The sequence below is a fragment of the Barbus barbus genome (genome assembly GCF_936440315.1).
Source record: "Barbus barbus genome assembly, chromosome: 38".
Lineage (NCBI taxonomy): Eukaryota > Metazoa > Chordata > Actinopteri > Cypriniformes > Cyprinidae > Barbus > Barbus barbus.
In genome coordinates, this window is record NC_136716.1 from 3,315,441 (window position 1) to 3,342,518 (window position 27,078).

A 27,078-nucleotide genomic window follows, 5' to 3' on the forward strand; every position below is an offset into this window, starting at 1 on the left:
AGTTGTAAAAATGAGTAACATATACAAAGTGTCCTCCTCAACCTATAATTAAATGAGATGACCTTCGTAGGATGGGTGGAAAAGGAAATCACATGTCACGTTGATTTGCCAACACATTTATCATCGTTGCACTCTCACACTACTTAAATGAAGGAAAATTATATCTAAAATTGGAAAGTAATTTGGAAAAAAAATGCTTTTACTTGTTTTATTTTGCTCATTATTTGTATTTATTTTGCTATATTAGAAGGTATAAAGATATACAAAACAAACAGAATAGGAAGTAAAATAGTTGCTACAAGAATAGTTGTAACATGTTGGTTAAATAAAGGTAGCAAACAAAGGAACTGATGAGTTAATTAGCGAGGCAACAGGTGAACAGAATGATTAATCCAACAGACTGAGAAACTAGGTCGTGGGGAAAACGCAATGAGACAGAAACAAATCATACATGTAAAATAGTGAGTGAAACTTGTGCAACAACATGCATCTGTTTCTTCACAAGTGATCTGACAAACGACGTGTTGACAAGGTAATTAGTAATAAAATGTAAATAATAAATTAGCATTCTGCAGCATATACACTGATGGAATGCAGGATATGAAATGAATTAATATTTTGAATTATTTAAAAATAAGTGAAGAATTAAAATTGTGTAAGAATGATCAAGCACATCTAAATATTGTAAGATCAAAACTCTTTTCAATGTATTTGACGGAGCACATACCCCACTTACATTTACACAGTTTCGTTGTCTATTTGTGTATATATACTGCTGTTCAAAAGTTTGGAGTCTATATGATTTAAATGTTTTTGAAACGTCTCTTATGCTTACCATAGGAAATAATATTACAACTTAAAAGAATACTTTTGTTCATTCAGAGATCATTCTTATATGCGGATTTGAAACATTTCTTATTGTATTATTTCTTACAAATGTATTTACTGTCACGTTTGATACATTCCTAATGGATAAAAGGTATTTACCCCAAATGTATCTTTACATATAAAATAAAGAAAGTATTGCTGAAATCAATAGCAAATATGATAGCAAATAATTTTGTGGAGGAGTTGTTGCAGAAGATCCCATTTTAGGTTCAGTATCTATTAATAAGGAAGGAGGAGAAGGAAGACCAGGACAGCTGTAACTGTAGTCAGGATCAGCTCCAGCGGAGGTAAACTGCACAAAACCTGGAGGATCGCTGCACACAAAGGAGCTGATCCATTCCTGGTAGCGTGATACTCTGGTATACACACCAGGAAGTTCAGGTCGAGCGCAGCCAGTCCCAAAGCTAACAATACCAGATTGAACCCATACAGAGCTCTGCCTGCTCACCATCGGACCTCCAGAATCCCCCTGAAAATACACATCAATACATACAATGTAGAAAGTAACATACACCACCATTCAAATATTCTGTCAATATTATATTTTTAAGTAATACTTTTATTTAGTATAGATTCGATTTATTTATTTTTTTGTATAAATTAATCAAAAATGACAGTAAGGACATTAATTTTAGAAATGCTGTTTTTATTAATAAGTTTTAATAATTGGGGAAGTCGTGGCCTAATGGTTAGAGAGTCGGCCTTGTAATCCAAAGGTTGCGGGTTCGAGTCTCGGGCCGGCAGGGATTGTAGGTGGGGGGAGTGAATGTCCAGCGCTCTCTCCACCCTCAATACCACGACTGAGGTGCCCTTGAGCAAGGCACCGAACCCCCAACTGCTCCCTGGGCGCCGCAGCATAAAATGGCTGCCCACGAGACGGGCAAGACGTGGGCTGATGACGTCATCGTTTCAGAAAATATACGGATTCGCCGTCCACACGAAAACATGAAACCGGCGTTTTCAAATTTATCCACCCTGGGACCCGGTTTCATAAAATGATCGGTTTCACTCTTCGAAAATGCCGGTTTCGTGTGGACGAAACGCCTATACGGTAAAAAATGTATGCGCATACAGAGAAACCCGTCTTCGTGTGGACAGGGTCTAAATGAGCTGAGCAGAGGGTTTCTGTACCTGACAAGAGTCATTGCCTCCTTCCAGTAGACCAGCACAGATCATGTTGTCTGTTATTTGTCCAACTCCATAGAGACAGTTGCATTGTCTGTTACCAATTACAGGAACCTCCACTTCCTGAAGAACATTAGGGGATGGAAGGGGCACTGTATGGAAAACATGAGATGTTATTTACTCTGCATAGTATCCTCCATTGAGTATCCTGTTTCACCTAGAAATATTTAATGTTACAGATGAAATACCATTCATAATCCCATTTAAATGCTGACTTTAATATAACTAAGAGGTGAGAGAAATGAACTCTCACCTCCTTCATCAATGTTTCCCCATCCAGTGATCCAGCTGTCTGTGCCGCTGTTGAACACACTGTCCTGAGCTGCTAGACACACGGGTCTGATGTAGTCAGTGAAGGTGACAGGTGATCTCAATTTGAGGAGAGCAATATCATTGTCATTTGTAAAATTGTTGTAACTGGGATGTTTGATGATTAATCTCACATATCTGAACACTTCATTGGGGTTGAAGCCACCCTCGGTCTGTCGTCCCAAAAACACAGTGAAATAAGAGGTAGGATACCTGAGATTAAATTAAAGTATAACAGAGAGAAAGTAAGAGTCAAGAACAGTTTCTTTTAAGCCTGACAAAATAAGTCAGAAATCTATTTTTATATGGACCAATTATATGAAGAGTTAATTTGCATAAAAAGATAACTTTTATCAATTCTCAGAAATCATGTTTTTTCATTCTGCATTCCAATTAATCTCAATCAAACTGCAGTTGGGTTATTTTGTCTAGGTTAAAAAAACAAACAAAAAAAAAACAGCTAACTAACACAATAAAACACATTAAAAACACATTAAAAAACATGATTTATCATTTTGAGTTATCTGTTTTTGCAAATGAACTCTTCACACACACATATATATATATATATATATGTGCTGAGCAATGATTAAAATTTTTAATCACATAATTTTCTACGATTAATCGCATTGACATGCACAAAATTCAATAATGAATTAGAAAAACGATTTAAACAAATAAAGTGCTTTTTTATAGCAGTACATTTTACATAGTATCAGTTAACATATTTCTTGTAAATCTCAATTTATAACATTAATGTAATCAAATTTAATATAAAACCATAGCTATTTGACACTGCCAGGGCATTTACGTTTTTATAGAAAATACTGTTTATAGTTCTAGAAAAACAAGCTATGCTTAGAGTCCAGAGACTCGATCATAACATTATAACAGGCACCCTCCGAGTAGAGACCTGCACGATCGCGGGACCCAACGCAGCAGAGTGCGGCGCACGACAACACTTGTGCGGATCCAGACGGGTAGAGACTTGTTTGTGCGGGATGCGGGAGAATAGGTGTACTCACAGAGTGTGAGTTAAGATTGCCTAGTGTGTCACACTAGGTAATCTTAACCATGCCTGAGTGCGTTTGACTCCCAAAGCCCGGTTCGTTTAATTTGGGTGATCGCTCTGTTCGTTTAGCCGTCCCTGGCTCGGTTGGAAGAGGTGGGCCATAGCGCGGTTCAGTTGGGCTCGGGTGCGGCACACATGTAGTGTGAGCGCCAACCACGCCGGAGCGCAGAACTTCTGAAGGTTGAAGAATGGTGTAATCGGTTTTGTGTCCTTTTTGTGTGAATGCATTTTAAGACCTGTTCTTCCTTTGTGGCTTTGGCCACATGGCAAAACTTGTTTTTCCTGTGAGGGGTGTTTACAATCATTCACACTATGATAAGAGTAAGGGAGAACAAAGCCGTTCCTGAGCGGGGGTTACTATGTGTTAGTTAATCTTCCTGTCCACAAGAGATAGTGTTGTTTATCTGAAGGCAAAAGTCTTTCCTTTGTTGTCCACAAAGCCTGATCTCATCAGAATGAGACTTTGGTTGCCGTCCTTGCAGTCCCTCCTCCCTCTGGCTCTGCCTCAGTCCCACTGGCTCCACCCCAGCCTGCTGAGCCCCAGTTTCCCCCTTGGTCCTGTGGCCTGTTTTCACCTTGAGTCACAGTCTCCTCAGCTCTGGCCAGGTATCTACCTCCTTCTTCTCCGTCTCCATCCGTCGTCCTCATGGTTTTGTCAGCCAAATCTCCACCATGTCACCTCCCTTCCTCGACTCCGCCGTGGGCCTCCTTTCTGGCTTGGCTCTGGGTCTTCACCTGGGTACTCCTGCTCTGTTCTCCTCCCTCTGTCTTCTCCACCCTGATTTCTCCAACCGGCACCTTCTCTTATGGTTCCCTGCCCTTTGCCAGCCCCTTGTCCACCTCCTTGCCCCACCCTCCCTCCTCTGCCATTGTATTGTTATGGTGCAAGGATGTATATCTCTCCTTATGTATTTATGCCCTGAGTTCCTCCTGTTGGGTTAATATTGTAAGTTGTGTTTCTCTGTGATTCTCCTGCATGTATATTATTTGATTTTGAAATAAAGACTTTCTGATTATTCTCCAATGATGTGTGATTTTTACAGCCACCATAACGTGACGTTATTCTGACATTACATTATAAACCGTTTACCTGCCTGAGATTGGGGGCAGCACAATTGCTCTGTGGTTAGCAACATTGTCTCACAGTAAAAAAATCCCTGGTTCAAGCCCCGGCAGGGACGGGAGGCCTATCTGTGTGGAGTTTGCATGTTCTTCCTGTGTCAAGTTGAAAGCGTGGGTTTACTACGGGTACTCTGGTTTCCTCCTACAGCCTAAAGACATGCCGGTTAGGAGAATTGAAAATGATAAATTGTTCTTTCCTTTGGCCACGCATTTGTTCTCAGTCGCTCCAGCTGCATCGTGGTCTTCCAGGTCCCCATTCTTGCTTTGCATAAGACATCAGCTCCGCCTCCACTGTCATTCTGGTTCTCCAGCTGCTCGGGTCCCACTGGGTCTCTTTTTTCTGTGGCTCTGTCTCCATGGATCATCCACATGGTGTTGTTGAGCCCCTCTCCACCATGGCTCCTCCTGGTTCACCACCTGGCTTCTCCCTCCATCATCTCCACCATGGTTCCTCCTGCCATCACCTTCTTTCAGTCCTGATTTTCTCATGCTCTGCGTCCTCCTCCAGAGCCCCTGACCTCCATCCTCAGTTGAATCTTTTGCAGCTCGAGATGCAAAGTTGTGATCATGTTGATAATTAAGGAACCTTAGAAATGTGTATATCAAATATGATACAGTAGGCTTTAAAGGGTTAAACCTGTTCCTCAGTTGAAAAGTAAACTACTCAAAGAATCAATGAAAGATGAAGTATTTGTCTGCAAGTAGTTGAATGAGTTTACCCATGAACACAGTGGGCAGCAGACAGTACCCACTGCTCGTTGATGAGAGAACCTCCACAGATGTGCCTGCTTAACAGAAGAAGACTAGCCTGCCAGGGCCAGTATCCAGCTGAAGCATTCTGACCTCCAACTATCCTGCTTCTGGTGGTAACTGGGGTTCTTCCACATTTCAATGCACTAGAAAGATCATCTGAGGAAGCTAACACAAAAGACAATGATGTAGGCTATTACCCAGTAACTCAACAGCACTGATACAGACCGCATCATGCACCTCATTTTTTTTGAAAGGGATCCAAAAACTTTTTTTTTTTTCAAAAATTGTTTAGTTACTGGCTCAGTAAGTACATTTTTTAATAACTCAGTTTTTTAAATAAATAATTCCCAATCCCACATGAAATATCAATAAACATTATTATTTTTTAATTCTTGAAGTATTAATGTACAGTACCTTGGGTGTTAGTTTTGATACAGAATTCTGCAAAACAAAACAGAGGCATGTTACATACATTTCTACCTAAAAGACTCTTACAAACACAATTTAAAGTAATAATGCGTGTTTTGAGACAAAAATAATACATTTAGATATTTGAAATTGAGATAAATTACAAATTTCATAAAAACAAATATATACCATTGTTTTCTGATTTCTCAACTCGAAATACCCATCTACCCTTGACGTTGACATTGCTTGTGTATGGCAGATTTGCGATGTCAGAAACAGGAATTGAAAAGAAATTAGTAGAATTAATTGTATCAAGCCCAGACTGAAAAAAAAAAAACAAGAAAAGAAAACATCATTTCACGCAACTAAAGATTGTAAACTGGGTTAACACAATATTCTGACGCATTTTCCACGCTACTTTACCTCTACGCTTTGGGTGGGAGTGATAAAATCATAATGCATGAGAATAAATGACATGTTTTTGCCAGACACCAAAACCACTTGGAAGGTTGATTCCTGGAAGAGAGCATAAATTCCATATTATTGCAGGCATCATTTTGGATATTCCATAAATATCAGTTCAATGAAAATGCTATGCAATAATAATGCATGTTAACTGAAAGAGAAACTTACTGACTCTCTGTTTCCATAGTATGGTACTTTATCCCATGTAGCAATAAAAATCCAAGAGGCAGAGAAGTTCAAGCTGGGAAAATATTTGTTTACATCTCTCGATGCCCGATTCAAGAGACGAGCATCTGTTACTTGTCGGTAAGAGATGGTTCCTTGCTCACTATTATTAATGTCTGTCCACAGTGGAGTGATGATGTCTATAGATGAGTATGCAGGAAAATAATAGGGATGCCACTGGTAAAACGGCTCATTAAAGGTCAGGTCTCCATTATTATTCACCTGTAAGATCAAAACCAGTCAAGTTTTATCTTCTATGTGGAATATATATTAATGAATGCCATGAATATCAAAATGATTCTTACAAATATTTTGTCATATACACGGCCAAAGTACACAAATGGCTGCAGCAGAGGAATCAGTGGAGAACTTCCATCATCTGACTGCGGGCTCATCTCATCCTCTTTATCTCCATACGGGTAGAATATTCCTAATATTTCCAATAATATTTTTATGAGCATTTAAGGATTTTAGGGAGGGCATTTTATAAGCATCAAAATGACTACTTTTCTTTTTCTTTCATGTTATATTTCATGGCTATTTATCAAATAATGTGATATTGTCTATATTAAACAATGAAGTTACCCTCCTCAGGCCCACCATCAACACGAAATACCCAGCGTCCCGGCACATTGACATTGCTGGAGTTGAACAGGTTATTTTCATCAGGCACAGGGATTGAAAAATAATCTGTTGAGTTTATTGTGTCATAGCCAGCCTATGAGTAAATAAACATTTTTTTATTAATAAATGAAATATGACCAGTTAATATGATCTTTGAAACTTTTTCTTTCTAATGTTGTGTATCAAGATTTTTATTCTGTCCAACCTGAAACCTTTGATCAGTTGAGGAGATATTTCCATAGTTCATCATGACAAAGGAAAGAGTTCTGCAAAAGACTAGAACAACTTGGAAGGAGGATTCCTAGGTAAAGTCCAGTAAAAACATTAAGTTTGAATGAAAAAGACAGCTATGAATTTTATATAGACAAAACTCATTCAAGATAAATGTATTTAATAAATCTGATATTATCAAGAATGTATAACTTAATTTCTATCTCTGCCTAAATTTACACTAAACGTAGGTTTAAAAAAGATTAATATAATAATTAAATCTACCTACCGTAGTGGGGCTGTTCAAGTAGGGTACCCTATTCCACGTAGCAATGAAGACTGCATATACTGAGAACCCAAACTGAGGGAAATACCGTTTGATATCATTTCTTGCCCGGTCCAGAATGCGGCCTTGAGTTACAATGTGATAGGAGATGCTTCCATTGATACTATAGTCAAACTTTGCCCAGAGTGGAGCTATAATGTCTCCAGTAGAGTTGGCAGGGAAAGCCTTTGGGAGTCTTTCATAAAATGGTTTGAAAGTCAAAAGTCCATTATTGTTGACCTATAATAAAGAATATTTAACTGACCGTTTAACTGAAGCAACATGACATGTAATATAGCAATGTACTTCAAATTTGTTTAACATGACATCTTACATATATAGTATTGTATTCGCGTCCAAAGTACAAAAATGGATACGGCAAGTGCAGAGCTGTTAAGTTTTCATTACTTTGACACGGGTTCTGAGAGTCCTGATAGCCAGTTGGATAAAACGGAGCTGAAAAAAAAAAAAAAAAAAAAAAAAAACATGTCATAGCATATTATGGCTTTGGTACAGTTTTTTGTTCTACGTCTCAAAAAATAAACCATTAAACAAGATATGCAATAAATTCAGTGTATTTTTAATTATTAAATTATCGTACCATTGTTGCCTGATACACGGTCAACACGAAATACCCATCGACCCATGATGTTGACATTGCTTGTTTGTGACAGATTTGCGATGTCAAAAACAGGAATTGAAAAGAAATTAGTAGAATTAATTGTGTCAAAGCCGGACTGTCAATGAAGAAAACAAAGAAAAAAATCGCATTAAATTCAAAACCATTTCACACTGCTAAAGATTGTAACCTGGGGTAACAATATTTTCACATATTTTTCACTTCTTTACCTCTACACTTTGTGTAGGATTGATAAAATCATAATGCATGAGAGTAAATGACATGTTTTTGCCAGACGCCAACACCACTTGAAAGGTCGACTCCTGGATGAGAGTGGAAATCCTTCATTATTAATACAGTCATCATTAATAGAGTACAGCATCATTCTGGATATTCACTGAAAATACTATGTAAAAACAGAAAACTAACTGAAAGATAAACTTACCACCTCTCTGTTTCTATAGTACGGAACTTTATACCATGTAGCAATAAAAACCCAAGAGGCAGAAAAGTTCAAGTTTGGAAAATATTTGTTTATGTCTCTTGAAGTCCGATTCAAAAGACGAGCATCTGTTACTTGTCGGTAAGAGATGGTTCCTTCCTCATTGTTATTAATGTCTGTCCACAGTGGCGCGATGATGTCTTTAGTCGAGTATGCAGGAAAATAATAGGGATGATACCGGGAAAATGGCTCATCAAAGGTCAGGTCTCCATTATTATTCACCTGTAAAATAAAAACCAGTCTGGATGTTGAAGTTTCATCATCTATCAGTGGTTCTCAACCTTTTTTGGGCTAGCAGCTCCCACCCATTATCCAGGTCTCTTACTGCCCCCCATTGAATTAAATATCATTTATAATTTTCACTGAATATTATTATTAAAGATTATTATTTTGTGTTTATAATGAGAACTATTATTATATTTACAGTAGGCTACCATTCAAACGTTTGGGGTCATCACAATTTTAAGAAATTAAATACTTCATTCAATGATCCATTAAACTGTTCAAAAAAGACAGTAAATTGCTTTTTTTACAGTAAATTATTTAACAATAAGTGTAAGAACATTACAGAGTTTTTAAACATGTTTGTGATTTTCAGTGCTTTGGCAATGTTGAGGTATCTTTCACTCTCTATCTGACACTGACCCTATTGTCCCAAAGGTTAAAGAGACATTAAAAAAAACTTTTGTTCTTCCTTTCCTGGAACTCTTGAACACCCTTTTGCTGTTGTGATATTACCTCTAAATTGTGGGTGGATGTTTGCAATTAGTATTCAGCGAAAACTAAGTAGAAGATACGTATGCTCCTAGTCAAAATAGTAACTATTTTAGTGCTGCCCTGAATATAGGCCTATATTTGTGATAGTCATAATTAAATTTCCACTTTATAGGGCAGTCGTATGCCTAATGGATAGAGAGTTGGACTTGTAACCTGAAGGTCGTGGTTTCGAGTCTCAGGTCCAGCAGGGATTGTAGGTGGGGGAGTGAATAACCAACACCCTCTCCACCCTCAATACTACGACTGAGATGAGACCCTTGAGCAAGGCACCGAACCCCCAACTGCTCCCCAGACGCCGCAGCATTGGCTGCCCACTGCTCCAGGTGTATGTTCACTACTGTGTGTACACTTGGATGGGTTAAATGCAGAGCACAAATCCGAGTATGGGTCCCCATACTTGGCCACACACCACTTCCCCTTTTAATCAAATTTCCTACTTTCCGATTTCAGTTTGATAAAATAAAGACATTTTTGAGGAAGTGGTAACTTTGCGGCATTAATGAAGATTTTGGTTTGCTCCCCAGAGTTATAAAGGAGTGGGGTTGGTGCCTGTCTGTGATACACCGTCTAGTCTAGTGTCATTGGAGTAATAGCAGGTAACACTACTACACCGGACATGAATGCTGCGACACATTGTGCCAAAACACATAGAACCCATTATAATCAGTGTTTCTGTCATCGAACATGCTCTACAGTAAATAGATACATTTTATTTCAGAAGAACTCCACGCGCTTACGCTAACACGCTACCAAGACAAATAGATACAGCATCGGGACGTGCGATCATAATATTTTGCAAGTTTCAACTCATTCATCTTTGGAATAATCACCTTAACAAAATGTCCCCAAGAACACCTCAGTGCCCTCTTTCAAAAATATTGCTCCCAGCGCCCCTGGATACTATCCGAGCACCCCCGTTGAGAAACAATAATCTATATGGAATAGTCATGAATATCACAATGCTTCTTACAAATATTTTGTCATATAGACGACCAAAGTACACAAATGGCTGCAGCAGAGGAATCAGTGGAGAACTTCCGTCATCTGACTGCGGGCTCATCTCATCCTCTTCATCTCCATACGGGTAGAATATTCCTAATATTTCCAATAATATTATTGAGGCATGTTTAAAACATTTTAAAGATTACATTTTATAAGCATGAACATGCTGTATATTTATCTTTGTTATTTATCAAATAATGTGATATTTTCTATATTAAACAGTGACCTTACCCTCCTCCGGCCCACCGTCAACACGAAATACCCAGCGTCCCGGTACATTGACATTGCTGGAGTTGAACAGCTTATTTTCATCAGGCACAGGGATTGAAAAATAATGTGTTGAGTTTATTGTGTCATAGCCAGCCTGCGAGTAAATAAAAAAAGTATATGACCAGTTAATATGAAGGTCCCATTATCATATGTATCTCAAAGTTTTGTAGCAAGATTTTTATGTTGTCCAACCTGAAAACTTTGATCTGTTGAGGAGATATTTCCATAGTTCATTATGACAAAAGAAAGAGTTCTGCAAATGACTAGAACGACTTGGAAGGAGGATTCCTTGGAAAAGTCCAGTAAAAACATTAAGTTTCAATTTAAAAACAACACAGCTATAAGCTCTCTATAAACAAAACTCATTTAAGCTAAATGCATGCAATCCTTTTAGTAAGTTTGATATTATCAGGGACATAAAACTCATTTTCAGTTTCACCATAGATTTGTACTAAACTTAGGTTTAAGAAGAATAAAGTAACCTGTCATTCTACATACCGTAGTGGGGCTGTTCAAGTAGGGCACACTATTCCACGAAGCAATGAAGACTGTACGCACTGAGAACCCAAACTGAGAGAAATACTGTTTGACATCATTTCTCGCCCTGTCCAGAATACGGCCTTGAGTTACAATGCGATAGGAGATGCTTCCACTGACACTACAGTCAAACTTTGCCCAGAGTGGAGCTATAATGTCTCCAGTAGAGTTGGCAGGGAAAGCCTTGGGGAGGCTTTCATAAAATGGTTCAAACGTCAAATGTCCATTATTGTTGACCTATAGCAGAGATTTGAACATTTAACTCATGTAACATGACTTGTTGTAATGCATTAATGTACTTCAAATGTAATGTGTTTAATGTAACATCTCACATATATGTTTTGATATGTGCGTCCAAAGTATAAGAAAGGATATTGCAAGTACAGAGCTGGTGAGCTTGTATTACTTTGACAGGGGTTCTGTGTGTTCTGATACCCAGATGGATAAAAAAGCCCTTGAAAAAGAAAAAATGTCATCGCATGAAATGGCCTTGTTACAGTACATACTGTACCAAGATTAAACATTGAACCATTTTACTACATATTAATTGTCCAATGAATTGTTCTAAATGTTTCAACAAAGCAACTATTAACCAAGATTTGCAATAAAGGCCATGTATTGTAAATTATTATATTATTGTACCATTGTTTTCTGATGCATGGTCAACTCGAAAGACCCATCGACCCTTTACATTGACATTGCTTGTGTATGGCAGATATGTGGCATCAGAGACAGGAATCGAAAAGAAATCAGTTGAATCCGTTGTGTCATAGCCAGACTGTCAATCAAATAACAAGACAATGAAAAGTTCAGTTAAAACCAAACGCTTATCATATAGCGGTTACAGAAATATATTTTGATCAGCGTGGTTTTCATATCACTTTACCTCTACAGGATGTGTGGTCGGAGCAATATGATCATAATGCATGAGTGTAAATGACATGTTTTTGCCAGACACCAAAACCACTTGAAAGGTCGACTCCTGAAAGATGAAGGTAAAAACTATATAAATACAGATAACATGGGATACTGTTTCTTTACCAAAACTTTACTCTTTCTCTTACTCAAATTATCTGAGGCCACATTAGTGCAGGCAAAACAGGTCCAATGTCTAATAGCGTAGAGATTTATAAAGCACAGCTCAAGCAGAAGTCACTTTAGAACTAAACAGCTTCCGGTTGGTCACTGAGGCAAATTTACTAGACCTACTTCAAACTGATGAGGAAATTTTCCTCCTTGATGTGAAGGCGGATTCCTATTTAAATGACTGAATTTCACACAGCTATTGTTAAAGGTTATTGTGAACTGGAACAAGCGTGATACACTCTGAAAAATGCTGGGTTAAATACAACCCAGCGTTGGGTAAAATATGGATGAACCCAGGGATTGGTTGTTTAGACCCAGCGGTTGGGTTACTGCCCAGATGGTAGGGTTAAACATTTAACCCAACTGTTGGCTGAAAACAACCCAGCATGTGTTCTATCCAATATTTACCCAGCATTGGATTTTATTTAACCCAGCATTTTTTAGAGTGTAGCAATGTTGGCCTAACACAAGTTTACCTTCATTCTTAGAGAAATAAAAACATCTAAAGAGGAAACCAAACTTGATAATTAAAGTCAATAAATCAATAAAGATGTCTTATTTAGAGACACCAAACAATGTTGCATTTAAACACGTTAAAGGTGCCATAGAATGAAAAACTGTCTTTACCCTGGCATATTTAAATAATAACAGTTCTGTACATGGAAATGACATACAGTGAGCCTCAAACACCATAGTTTCCTCCTTCATATGTAAATCTCGTGATTAAAAAAGACCACTGAAAAACAGGCAAATCAGAACATAACACCGACTGTGACGCAACAGTCAGGATCAAAGGCACAGAAAGCAAATAACGCGAGCCACTAAAGGGACATGGTTAGCTCCTTGCTAGCGGTAGCCTGTTACAGTACATAAGATTTCACTCTCAGTAAGGAGAGATGAGGATGATGGCGAATGACTTACAGATCCTGAGCACCACTGACAAGCATCTGATCTTGTGAAATGTGTGGTAAGTACTGTTGCTCTATAATGTAAACATAGCTTGTGTGATCGTGTCTCTTGAAAGTGAAACTATAACGCGATCGATGGATCGTTCAAAAGCAGTTTCAATGCCTCGCATATTAATAACGGCTCCCTGATGCCCGCGTTTTATATGCAGTATTACATTTACATTTATTCATTTAGCTGACGCTTTTATCCAAAGCGACTTACAATTGCTATATATGTCAGAGGTCGCACGCCTCTGGAGCAACTAGGAGTTAAGTGTCTTGCTCAGGGACACATTGGTGTCTCACAGTGGATTCGAACCCGGGTCTCTCACACCAAAGGCATGTGTCTTATCCACTGCGCCATCACCACCCCACAGTATAATTACCCCACGATATAACTGCGAGAGAAAGTATTTAAATATATATTTTCCTCCCTGTGCTTCCTTCTTGCTGATGAGCCGTACTGTGAAACAGCCAATCAGAGCAGAGCTCAACATTGAGCAGCACTGTGAAACAGCCAATCAGAGCAGAGCTCATTATTATTCATGACCCTGCCAAATAAGCCAATAACAGACCGTTTCATTCTAGGGAGAAATCCTAGGGTTGTAAATGGACATGTCAAATCGTTTCTGGAGATTTTTTGCCCTTACCTAAGCCACATACCTTCTGTGTAGATATCAGAGAACAATTTAAAATACTGTATCAATGCATTCTATGGCACCTTTAAGACACCACATCAAATTACTTGAATAATACTGGAAACAATTCAAAAGTATTTTCCTAAACATTCAGAAACTACCAGATGTGAGTAATAACTGTAACAAATAGCTTACTGATTGTAGATTGTTATAATATGGCACTTTATCCCAAGTGGCGATGAACAGCCATGAGGCAGTGAAGTTCAGATTCGGAAAATACTGGTTTATGTTGTTTGAAGCTGCTAGTAAGAGTCTACCACTGGTGACCTGACGATAGGAGATTATTCCATTGACTCTGTTGTCCATGTCTGTCCAAAGTGGAACAATGATGTCTCTGTTGAGTTGTGAATGTAAATAACTGGGTGTCGGTTGTGAAAGAGGCTCATCAAATGTCAAATGGCCATTGTTATTAACCTGAAACAAAGGTAAAACAATATTATAAAAGAACAGTACAAAATGGCACCTGAAACTCTTAAAAAGTCAGGTTTGTTTTCTTTGAACAACTGGGTAGTGTATGATATGCTTCAAATGAGTTAGGGGTCTGAATACTTATGTCAGTGTGATATTTCAGAGCAATCTTTTTTAATAAATTTGCTTTTTCATTATGGTGTATTGAGTGAATTCTGGATACTTTCTGAATGCACTGTATATATATATATATATATATATATATATATATATATATATATATATATACACACACACACACACACACACACACACACACAATGCTCTTACATAAACTTGTTGATAAACATGTCGAAAATATACAAAGGGCTCTTCCAATAGTACTAACTGAGAGCTTCCATCATCTTCAGAGGGATTCTCTATGTCTTCATTTCCAAATGGGTAGAAAAGACCTGAAATTATGAAACAATGAGAAAAAATCATGGAATAAAAAAAGAAAAAAAAGAAAAAAAACTACAGAGATCCACAACATAATGATTATTTTGTAGCAAATGCTATTACACATCACTTTGTTTCACAGCGTGGACTTGATGCATACTGCACTCAAAAAACTGCATGAACTGGCTGAAATTAAAATGTTAAATGTCAGTCTGTTAACTGGCTTCTGCATAGTTTCCAGGGCTTGGGGTTCATAGGTTTAATCAGTCTATAGGAAACAAGATGCTTGCAAAACATGAGATACTGAAAAGCAAATAGATAAGATATTTTTAAGTGCACTTGTATATGATGTCTGATTTTCAAGAAATAGTAGTTTACGGGCTCTTAGACATCATGTTAAAAAAAGTTTAAAGGCAAGAAAGAGCAGCAATGTGTATGTTACGCTGATAGTCAAAACTCTTTGTGAAGTCAGGATAAACTCATGTATTAAAAATTGCTTAGTTACCACTTGTAGCACACTTGAACGCACTGGTGTATGAAAGATGGGGTCAACCAACTTGTACTGCAAGTGGTAACTAAATACATTTATTAAATATAGAGACAGAATGTTAAAATCACATTTTAGTTCATATTCATGGTGTCACAAAATAGCACATTTAAGTACACTTAGATGTTCTTAAGATTACCTTAAGTACTAAAGAATATTTTTTAGTATATTAATTACAAAATTAGTGTGTGAAAATAAAGCACTTTAAGTACATTATGGAAGTGTTTTTTTTTTTGTTTCGATTGGGTGAGCCAATGCAGAAACAAAACTAATTCCAGCTTATAAGCAACATATATACCTCTACAAAAAAGTCAGCATCTAATGTATGACACGTATTCGATTCCAGTGTCTGTTTAATACCAACACAGGCACACCTTATTCTGCTTAATGAAGTAATTAGGTTATAACCTGAACAAAATCTTATTTAATGAGGAAAAGTATAAAAACCACTGTTGTGGGCATCACTATTCTCTTGCAATAGGACCAGCTGGATGGCAAAACATTGCTAGTAGTACCTCAAAAGTTGTAGGAATTAAATGATAACTATTGACCATGCCAAAATAGTTGAAAAGAGAGGTTTGAGTGAGGAAAAGAAGGCTCAATTCTGTCTTTACTGGCAGTTAACTTTCACCTGCTTTCGGTCTTACCTATATCTTCTCGACTGCACAGAAAGCTGCTGTCCTTATCTTCACCATCAGATGTAAAAGTCACAAAGCCAATATCTGTTCCATTAACATTCTCCATAATCCAGTTTTGAAATTTGGATACTCTGGCATAGCTGTCAGGTGCAATTCCAGTGCCACAAGAAGAAGTATGAGTGACGCCAGCTAAGATCCAGACAGAATCCTGCTTGCACTGTAATGGACCGCCAGAATCTTCCTAAAAATGAAAGCAAGGACTGAGAAATCATTAAAATATAAATTATAAAGAAACTAACTTGAGCTACATGGACCAGATGTTGTCTGAAGAAAGCTTAAACTTCTTGTATATCATCGTAAATACATACATGCAGCGCTGTACAGTGTGATATACTGCATATGTTGTACAGTTTTGCAATGTGTGTGAGCTTGTTGACAAACCCTGTTGTTTGTCAGGGTTTAATGTGTCAGAGCAGGGCTATAAATATTGGAAAAATAACACATTTCTCTAAAGAAATAGTAAAAAGTAAACATCCATATGCATACATTTTTCTCCAGTGTAGAGAAGTGTACAGGATTTTTTTCTCTCTCAATGGATGTCAGGGTTCTGTCAGTTCGGTCTAATGTTATTCATGGTTTTGTGACAGAGCCTTGACACTCATGTCTTGAGTTTCGGTTTCGTATCGGGGTTCGGACACTCTCGCTCCATGTTCTGTCTTTTGTCCACGTGTGTTGTGTTTTTGTGCACGCAGTTCGTGTTTTTATCGCTTGTGTTTTTCATTGGCTGCGTGCTTTCATGTTGTCGTGTCTTGTGTGAACACGCGGCTTATGAGTATTCTCATTAGTTGCGTGTTCGTGTCCTGTTTTAGACATGGCTGATGATTTGTTTTGCTGACCATGTGCTTGTGTTTTGTGTGAGCACATGGCTTTTGTCTTAGTTTTCTGTATGCCATGTGCTCGTGTCAATTGTCTTGACCCCACCCATCTTGTTTCCTGATTATTGGTTAATTTTCCCCACCTGTTTTTACCTCATTACCCTCCTCATTTGCTCCCTTTATAATCTCCTTGTGTTTGCAGTGCTGTGCCAGTTTGTTATCGATGTTACCCTGGTTGTATCCTGCCCTGCCCTGCCCTGCCCTGCCCTGCCCTGCCCTGAGTCCATTCTCCTGAGTCCTCGCCTCATCCCTTCATCCCTTCATCCCCAACCCTGACAATGGATGCATAAGATGGATGTTATGGATGCATATGCATTTTTTTTTATCATAACAATTTAATATTTTATATTAAAACCTCAGACATTTAATTGTTATAGCCCCCTGTATGTTAACAGGTCACCCTGCAGCCTTCTGTAAAATACAATGATATAATAATTATTATATTTATTCTGAAATACACTGCTTTGTATATTATAGTAAAACAGTGTTATTACAATATTAATGTTTCTTATTTAGTTTAATATAATAAAAATAATAATATTATTAATGTCCATTAAACTGCACTACTTGTGGTTGTTTCCAGAGACAGTAACATTTTATTCTTGTGCTACAATTGTGTGACCTGTGCTACAAAAATTTGTAACCTCTGTAGCACTAGTGTTACAGTATATGCAAAAAAAAAAAAGTTAAAGTACCGCACTGATATGTGTTATTGAACAAAGTAATTATGCAACAATATGGTCAATATCCTGGAACTACTTCATAGCTGTGCATGTTAAATAAATTCCCTTGGATTGTGTGTCACTCAGTCAGATAAATAATTCAACCACTTTGTGTCATAAACTGTTATAACTTACATAACACGTTCCTTCGCCAGCCTCTCCTTCAGCACAGATCATTGCCGGAGTAATTGTTATGTCCTTAAAACTGCAGTCACACTCCTCATTCCCCACTATTTTCATCTTCACTTCCTGCAGAGTTCCATAAGTGTGCTCAGTGCCTAAGTGTTATATCAAGAAAACAGGTTTTTGAGATGTTCAGATAAAAATATGGATCACTGTATTTACATTTACTGTAATGCATTTACAGTAAATTTAAATTCAATGCTTTTATAGTATGTTCATGTGATGTCCTGCTGCTAGTCTATTTAATACACACTCTTTCCATTTTATGAGCAAGGCTGAATTAACTTTTTACTTCATGGACAACAGAAAACACATTTTTGAAATACTCATTCCTTAAAGACATATATTTAGCTGAAGTGATGGACATATGCACTTTATGCACTTAACGTGTTTTTGTTATCAATGAAATTAAAAGTGCATTCAAAGAACACTGTTAGGGTGCAAACTGGAATGAAGTGAATTTTATGGAGTGAAAACAGTATCAAATCCTCCCACAAATGCTCGCTAGAGATCCACACTCGAGCACACAATCGACAACTTCCAATATTTTTTTTGCGCAAACAGGCAATGCCTGTTAAAAATGAAATGTTTTCAGATAGGAAATCAATCGTACAGCCACTTCTCAGTTCAGCTGATATGGCTTCCACCAGTTCACCGGTTAATGAATAACTATGAATAAAGCATGTCCTGTTATTCGTGTTATTTGCAGAAAGGGTAGTTTCTCCAACATTTATAAGACATAGTCTAATACACAACAAACGAAAAGAAACGAAAGGAATATGATCGGACCATGGACTTAAACTCCTGTCACTAAAAGCAACACCATATGGCCGCAATGAACACTAAGCAGGGTACTACAGAAACGTGATACTTGCAGCATACAACATACTGCATTTCACGAACACAAAGGATAATAAAATTGTACAATTTGTGCACATAAGACAAAGGCGGCGAAGATACTCGTTTAACCAATGAAAAAAATCTAAATATCACATGATGAAATTCCAAACATTTGTCGCAATAATGTTGAAAAAAAAAAATCAGGGTCCTTAAAGTGGATCGCCATTCAGATCAACATTCTACTACACGTCTGACCGTCTACTTCATTCGTTCCATAGGTAAAGTGTACAGATAGGCTTGTGCACATTTGTGAGTTAAGGCCATGGAATGACAGTCTCAAAAGAATGGCAAATACAAAAGCAGGTATTTATAGACATTCTTAAGGCAGAACACTAAGAACTCATGATTTGTTGTGCATGAAATAACCGGTACAGATACAGTATTTGAGGATCATTCTGTGAGCAAAGAAACAATAATGCACTTGCCTTTGCCTGGATTGCCGTGTGCACGTGTGGATCTCTCACATGCATTTGTGGATGGCCCTGTGGATCCTTCACGTGCATTTGTGGATTGTGTGCGCGAGTATGGATCTCTCGCAAGCATTTGTGGATGGCCCTGTGGATCCTTTGCGTGCATTTGTGGATTGTGTGCGCAAGTGTGGATCTCTCGCTTGCATTTGTGGATGGCCCTGTGGATCCTTTGCGTGCATTTGTGGATTGTGTGCATGAGTATGGATCTCTCGCGAGCATTTGTGGGAGGATTTGATACTGTTTTCACTCCATAGAATTTAGTTCATAAAATTAATTTTGTGCATGAAATGAAGTGCTGACTTTACATTTCTTTTCACAAAGGACAGCTTCTGTCTTTCGCCTATGAAATGCATGAAAAGAATAACTGAATTTTGTCAGTTTTCATAAAAAAATGTATTTAATCCTGTAAATTGGTCAAGTGACGCTTCACCCCATATCACGTGCCAAGTTTGAATATGACTGAAAGCTGATGATGTCACATCGAGGGATGTGGCACTGCTCCATTCACAGCCAGGAAATGCAATGAGAAGGGAAATGATAAATACATCTTATAATAAATCTCAAGGTTTAGATTTTTTATTTTTTTTAAAGAGTAAAGGTTCACTTAATGTTCATAAGTGTTACAAACAATCGCTTATGATGTGAAGTTTATTCAGATATATTATATTTTTTCTTAGAATGGATATTTAACTTAATGGATATTTTAATTGGATTTAAACCATTTAACAAGTGTAATCATTGTAAGCCTATGTTGTGTCCTGTACTTTGCCATTATTGGCTGATTCTAATATAATATAAAATGAAAGGAAAATAAATTGCCAACGTGTCCACTTTACAAATGTACATCTAGTAAAGTTTGCAGTGTAATGTAGTAGGCCTACATTTTGTAATCTGGATACATAACCTAGAATACATGTAGTCCAGTGTGTTAAAATTATGGTCATTACCTAAAAAGACAGTTTCTCCCCATCCAGTGGCCCAGCAGGTGGTGCCGTTGTGAAAGACACTGTCATTAGCAGCAAGGCAGATCGGGCTGATGTAGCTGGTAAAGTTGACTGGCTCGCTCAGTCTCAGCAAGGCAATGTCATTAACGAACTTTGAGGGGTCATAGTCTGGATGTGGAATGATGGATTGGATTCCTCGAATCACCTCATGTGAGTCAGAGACTGAAATATTTTGGCTCTGTCTACCCAGATAAACAGTACCGTTCAGAACAATGTCTGAGGATCTGAATGAGGAAGGAAAACGTCTCAGTGAAATAAAACTTCTTCTCTGAGAATAAAAACTGCATCTTCACATTAAATCACACATTATGTCTATTTTATGTTCTTACAGATATTCAACGCAGTGAGCTGCAGTGAGCACCCATTCCTGGCTGATGAGGGACCCTCCACAGAAGTGATAGCCAAAAAATTGTAGACTGACCTGCCAAGGCCAGTTCCCCACAGCTGCATCCTCACCCTCTACAATACCAGTGCTGAGTGAGGAAATCCCACAGTGCTGGGCTGAGGAGAAGAGTGAGAGCTGTCAATAATGGACCAAATTCGAGATGTTTTTATACTTTAAATGCATCATTACCTTTTATAGTTTTTCTCGTGTCACCTATAAAGTAAAAGGAGAGAGGATAAAAACGTTTCAAACAATGTATGTGTGTGTTCAAGATGAATCACAAGACTTCAAAGTCCCTTTCAGGCAAAGTCTGTTCAGTAGCTACAGTTTAATTCCAACACGTTCTCACTCCCAACCCGTCACATATTGAAGCTTGGTCAGGACCACTTGGCGTCGTTTTTTGACCCCTTTTGCTTCATTTTTCGACGTGCAGGTCCTCCATTGTTTTAAATTGGCGTCAATATGCCGACGCGAAAGGCACTGGGAATTTTATCGTCATGATTAAATTATATATGGGGTGATACTATTGCCATTATTGCATGTATGTTGGAGTGTGATTTTTCAATGTAAACAGTCACAACAGTTTTATTTATATACCGTCATCATTTATTCAAAAAGTATTAATATTCCAAGTCTTCCAAGGCAAAATGGTTGATTTGTGAGAGGAATGGAGCGATCTCCATCTCCGTCTGCAAGTAAAGCTCATCCTTCCTGTGCGCAGTCTCTGTGCGCAAATTAAAATAATAGGTGTGTTCGTCTTGAAGCGGCGCTGCGCAGAATGATCAGTGTATGACATCAAAGTATCGCGAGAGCGATAAAGAGAGCAGATGGATCCTTATGCTTTCGAATCGCTCTCGCGGTACTTTGATGTCATACACTGATCATTCTGCACAGCGCAGACCAGCCGCCGAGGTCAGGCGCTGCAGTTGCTCAAAATCAGCTGCGAGAGCCTTGATGACAACACACTTTTTTGTCATTGGTCAATTTCTGTGATGACAAGCAAGAGGTTCAATTCAATTCCAATAATGCTCAGAAATATGTGCTTTTATAACAGTAAATCCCTTTTTAGTGTAGTCGCACTGTTATCTTGAATTGAAATGTTATCATTTTTATCAAAAACACTGATAAAAAAAAAAAAAAAACAGCTGTGGATCATTCAGGTAGCAACACAGTATTAAGAATCAAGTGTATGTAAACTTTTGAACGGGGTCGTTTTTATAAATTCAACTATTATTTTGTGGACTACATGTAAACATCATTTATGTGAAATATCTTATTCAGGTCAGTACTAAATAAACAATAACATGCATTTTGTATGATCCCTCTTATTTTGGTAAAATAATTAACATTTTGCAGATTCTGAAATGTGTATGTAAAGTTTTGATTTCAACTGTATATACCCACACTTTATTGGTTTTTAGTAGCCTGCTGAACTTTATTCTTGAACAGATGGCACTGTATTAAGCAGTATATAAAAAAGTGATTATGTTGCTTATAAAAAACATTCAGTGTATTTGACATATATTGCATTTAATTCACTTTATCTGTGATAAGAGAATGCAAACACTGTGCGAGCGTCACTACCGGGAGCAGAAAGTCTCCGGCTTGAGTCTCCGCTTTTAATTCCGCCCCGAATGCAAGCGGCTACTCTCTGTAGGGGAAGTCGTGGCCTAATGGTTAGAGAATTGGACTCGTAATCGAAAGGTTGCGGGTTCAAGTCCCCGGCCGGCAGGGATTGTAGGTGGGGGGAGTGAATGTCCAGCGCTCTCTCCACCCTCAATACCTTGAGCAAGGCACCGAACCCCCAACTGCTCCCCGGGTGCTGCAGCATAAATGGCTGCCCACTGCTCCGGGTGTGTGTGTGTGTGTGTGTGTGTGTGTGTGTGTGTGTGTGTGTGTGTGTGTGTGTGTGTGTGTGTTTGTTCACTACTCACTGCTGTGTGTGTGCGCACTTGGATGGGTTAAACGCAGAGTATGGGTCACCATACTTGACAATACGTCACGACTTTTTTTTTACTTTTACTCTCCAGCCGGTAGCAGCCTAGAGTAGTTCATCTCGAACACTCCTTTGGTTTAGGGTAGGGGTGGGGTTAGGTGAAAATATAAATTTATAGGACCCTGTAAGTCGAAAAATTATGTTAAAGGTTAAACGTTGCGTTAATCCATTACGTGACTGTTCACAAGCTGTTTTAATTACGGTATAAATGCTTGGAAATAATATTTAACATTTTCAATTCCATTCATTGCATGCAAGCCACCCAATAATCGCAATAAGCTTTGTGTTTTTATTTTTTATTATTTTATTTTTTTATTATAACACAGTCTCATCTTTCTTATTTGTAATGAGGTAACTACATTCGCCTCAGTTCAAGCTGCATGTGAATTTTGGATATGAAAAATATTTGGATCAGAAAAATAGGCGAGGTCTAAGTGAAGGATATGTTCCTCCTTCATATTTACATCACAAAATAAACATGAATACAGTTTAAATACAGTTTAAACATATGTACATACAACTATACAAATATACAAATGAGGATATTGTAGAAAAAAATAAGAATTAGATTGATAAAGTGGCATAAGGCGCATGGCAGATAGAGTGCAAAACCAGTTAAATAAAAACAACACTGTAGATATATTTGTAGTGCATTGTACAAATATTGAAGTCATTGTACGAATATTGAATTTTTTGCATTAATGTTACTCTAAAATGTAATAAAATGGGCAAATATGTCAACAGAATATAGAATATAAACAGTAAATACAATTTAAATAAATCTTGTTTTAAATGTGAACAAAAACTAAGAAACTTACCGATGATAAATATCAGCATTAGATACAGCAATTCCATTGTAATAAAATCAGTCGGCTCTCTAAAAAGGCAGATTTTGCATCTGAGGAGAAAATAAATATAGAAGCAATAGATCTATAAAAGTCCTATGGTATTCGTATGTACCAGCAGAAGTCAAATTATATAAAAAAACTAATAAATTGTGCATACCTGAAGTATGTAGCTGTTTTCTGTGCAATATCTTTGTAAATCTGCTGCATAGAATATGTCACATTCAATGAAGAATGTGAATATGCGCTCCATATGTTGCTATAGTACTGAATAGATTTGCATATTAGCATGCAAACATGCTCTCTTTTTACTTGTTCTCTGAATACTAAGGAAATATTACAGCATATATAAGCAAATTTGAGTTTCTGTAGGGAAATGTATTGGAATGAAAGAGTTTATGTAGAACAGATACTGTTGTAGTACTATGACTCATGTACATGACAGGCTAAAGATTAGAATAAGTTAAAAATGTTGCATACAAAATGGTTTTGAATTGATTGTAAATTTAGCAAAAAAAATGAGCAAATAAACTGCAAGTAACAATGAATTAACAGTGAAAATGTTAAGTAGAATGTTTTTAATTACATTTTTTTTCAGTTTTAGTTCTTTTAATACATCAAGTCAAACTCATTGAAGTAAATCAATTGAAAGTGGTGAGAAAATATCATTATGAAATAAATATTTTTCTCTAATTCATGTTGGCCACATTATTGGCACCCCTTGAAATTCTTATGAGTAAAACATTTCTGAAGTATATTCACATTCATATTTAAATTTTTAAGGACACCAGAGTGAATAGAAGCATTATTGCAAATTGCCCAGCCATGACTTCCTGTTCCACAGGATTATATACATGAGGAACACAAAGGCCAAATTCCCTTAATCATCTATCACAAGGACAGACTAGAATGATTGCCAGTGTGATGGACCCAACTATGATGTCAGTGCGAGCATCTGGCATCCCTAGGGCCTCAGCACTGGCTATCACAGAAGCTGTTCCCCTATCCTCAGTGCTTTATGTTATGGCAGTAGCCATCCTGAGTGTTTGGGCTACACACTGCACCATTCAGCTCCACCCTGGTTCCCTGCCCTCCCGGCTCTGCCACTACTACATTGCCCAGGTCCTCCATTGTTCCACAGTCTGCCATTGCTCCATGGTCTAGGCCTGCCACTGCTTCACGGTTCATGGTATTTGTCACTACTCCACGGACCAGGTCCTCCACTACTCCACAGCACTGGTCCGCCATTGTTCCACAATCTGCCACTGCTCTACTACCTAGGCCCGCCATTGCTTGACAGTTCAAGTCTGCCTCTGCTCCATGGCCCATTTCCTCCAGTGCTTCATGGTCCAGGCCCACCTCTACTCCACAGTCTAGACCTGCCCTTGCTCCAGGGTCCAGGTCCACCACCGCTCCACAGCCCATAGTTTTGCCCACTGCTTCATGGTCCATGCCCTCATTCTGTTCCTGTTTCCCTACATGAGCCTGGTGTTCCATCCCTCCCTTTGTTCTGCCTCCACTCCACCACCTTCCTACACGTTTTGAGTTTTGTTTGGGTTGGGGTAGATGTTACATTTGCGTGTCTGGAGCCACCCTTAGAGGGGGAATATGTCATGCTGGCTTTTGGGTTTCGTTTAGGTTTTTTAGTCTTTAATTTTGTCTTTAACTTTAATATTTAGCCATGTTTCATGTACCTACTAGAATGCCCCAGTGAGAGCACGGTGCTATACCTCTCTTCCTCCGAAGAGGTTGATGTGGTCAGCACATCGATACAGAAGAGACTGACGCCACCTCAATCCATTGCATATGAGGAGTTGGTGGAGGTTGTAACTCATGTCGTAGCCAGATTAAACACAGGATGTTCATTGGATGGACACTTCCGGTGTGCTAAATCACAACCTCCATGTCAGGACCTAACAGTTTTCTGCCATTCCCCACTTTGGAGGTAGGGAAGGATTCTGACCCTCATCTGTCCCCAATCGCCCCAACAAAATGGTAATAAACTAGTCTTTAAGTTTAACTGTTAAAATGTATTAACATTTATTTTATTAAAGTGCACCTTATATGACCCTTTTTTACAAGATGTAATATTGGACTTGGGTGTCCCCAGAATGGGTCTGTGAAGTTTCAGCCCAAAATACCCAACAGATAATTTATTATAACAGCTGGAAAATGTCATTTTTGGGGTGTGTCTAAAAAAAGAGCAGTTTTGCAGTGTATCGCTTTAAATGCAAATGAGCTGCATATTCCTGCCCCATCTCGTATACATCTCTCTGCATTGCATATCTACAGCAATAAACAGCTGGTAGAAGCAACATAACTGAGAGCGTACAAACTAATCTCTGGTACAACTGCTGAGGGTGGAAACTATAGCAATGCAGGGCTGTCAATCAACCCTCGTGGCCTGGCCCTATGCAATGTGACGTCACACTGCATGAGAATCAAAATGGCAGGACACGTGAGAGTGACTTGGCTTAAAGGGGATTAAAAAATTAGGAGTGGGTGGATTTTTATCATTGTAGGGTGGTTCGGTTCACACACAGCCAACACACATTTATGTCCAAACACCATGTAAAAATGGATTTTGCATAATAGGTGCCTTTTAACATCACATTTTACAAACATAACATCAAGTAACAGCATTAAAAACTTTCAAATAAAGAAAATAAAAGTGCAATTATATTATCACTTTGCAAGAAATAAGACTTTGTTCGAAAGTAAATAATAATAATGCAATTATTTGCATTTTGCCTCTGTTAACATCAAATTCAGAAACTTTGTGCTTTGCTTCATTTTGTCACTTTGCAAACTGCATGCAAAAAGAACAAACATATTCACTATTTTAGTGGCTGCAATGAGCCTGTTTTGTAGTACAAATCTTTTCAAAGCGAGGTTGCAGGCTTGATACTGCCACTCTCAAGTCATGCTCAATTTTAAGATTAGATCTGTATTTTGTTTTGAGTGAAGCAACAGCTGAAAATCCCATCTCACAGAGATAAGATGTAGCAAAGGGAAGAAGAATGGTCAGACTCCTCTTCGCAATGAGTGGATAACACTGTGGAGCTTCTGTCACTATAACAAATTCTTTGTATGTGTAAACATACTTGGCCAATAAAGCTCATTCTGATTCTGATTCTGATAATCTCTTAATAATAAAAGACAACCGATGCCGATGCCGTGTACATAGCATATGTCTGCTAGGTGAGGTAGGTGCGTATCTCTGCCTTGAAGTTGAAGATTGAATTTGTTCAGCTTTCCAATTACATTGCTAAGATGTAAGGTCAGTTTCATCAAAGGACATTTTCATCAGAAATTGTTAATCACTGAACTTGCCTGCAGTGTCATACATGCGTTCCTCTTCCAAAAAGGCTTGAATCTCCAGTCTAAGCTCAAAAACTCACAACAACACTTTACCTCGGGACAGCCACCCTGCTTCGCTGTGAAATAACACAGCTGTGTGACACAGTGCATCCATTGCGCTTTTGAAGCGACCCTCTTTATAAGTGTCAGCAGTCCTTTTCTTCTTCCTGCCATGGTCTGAGCACCATATGAGCAAAAGCTAAACAGTTTTCCCATTTCAGAT

The 27,078-nt window shown here is 38.1% G+C and overlaps 1 protein-coding gene across 1 annotated transcript; it reads right to left on the reverse strand.

Moving 5' to 3' along the window:
• Positions 1–215: 215 nt before the first annotated feature.
• On the reverse strand, positions 216–24,992 carry LOC306858103 (uncharacterized protein; the record flags this gene model as incomplete). Its single annotated transcript, XM_079398500.1, has 26 exons — positions 216–1,357; positions 2,020–2,165; positions 2,327–2,595; positions 5,296–5,494; positions 5,744–5,770; positions 5,927–6,059; positions 6,161–6,253; positions 6,371–6,649; positions 6,733–6,857; positions 7,013–7,145; positions 7,257–7,352; positions 7,551–7,826; positions 7,921–8,042; positions 8,188–8,323; positions 8,436–8,528; positions 8,651–8,929; positions 10,455–10,579; positions 10,718–10,850; positions 11,255–11,530; positions 14,160–14,438; positions 14,817–14,884; positions 16,065–16,296; positions 17,848–17,990; positions 20,213–20,493; positions 20,599–20,770; positions 24,560–24,992. The coding sequence occupies 26 exons, from the start codon at positions 24,990–24,992 to the stop codon at positions 1,001–1,003; spliced, it is 4,905 nt and encodes a 1,634-aa protein (XP_079254626.1). The 3' UTR covers positions 216–1,000.
• Between the last annotated feature and the right edge of the window lie 2,086 nt (positions 24,993–27,078).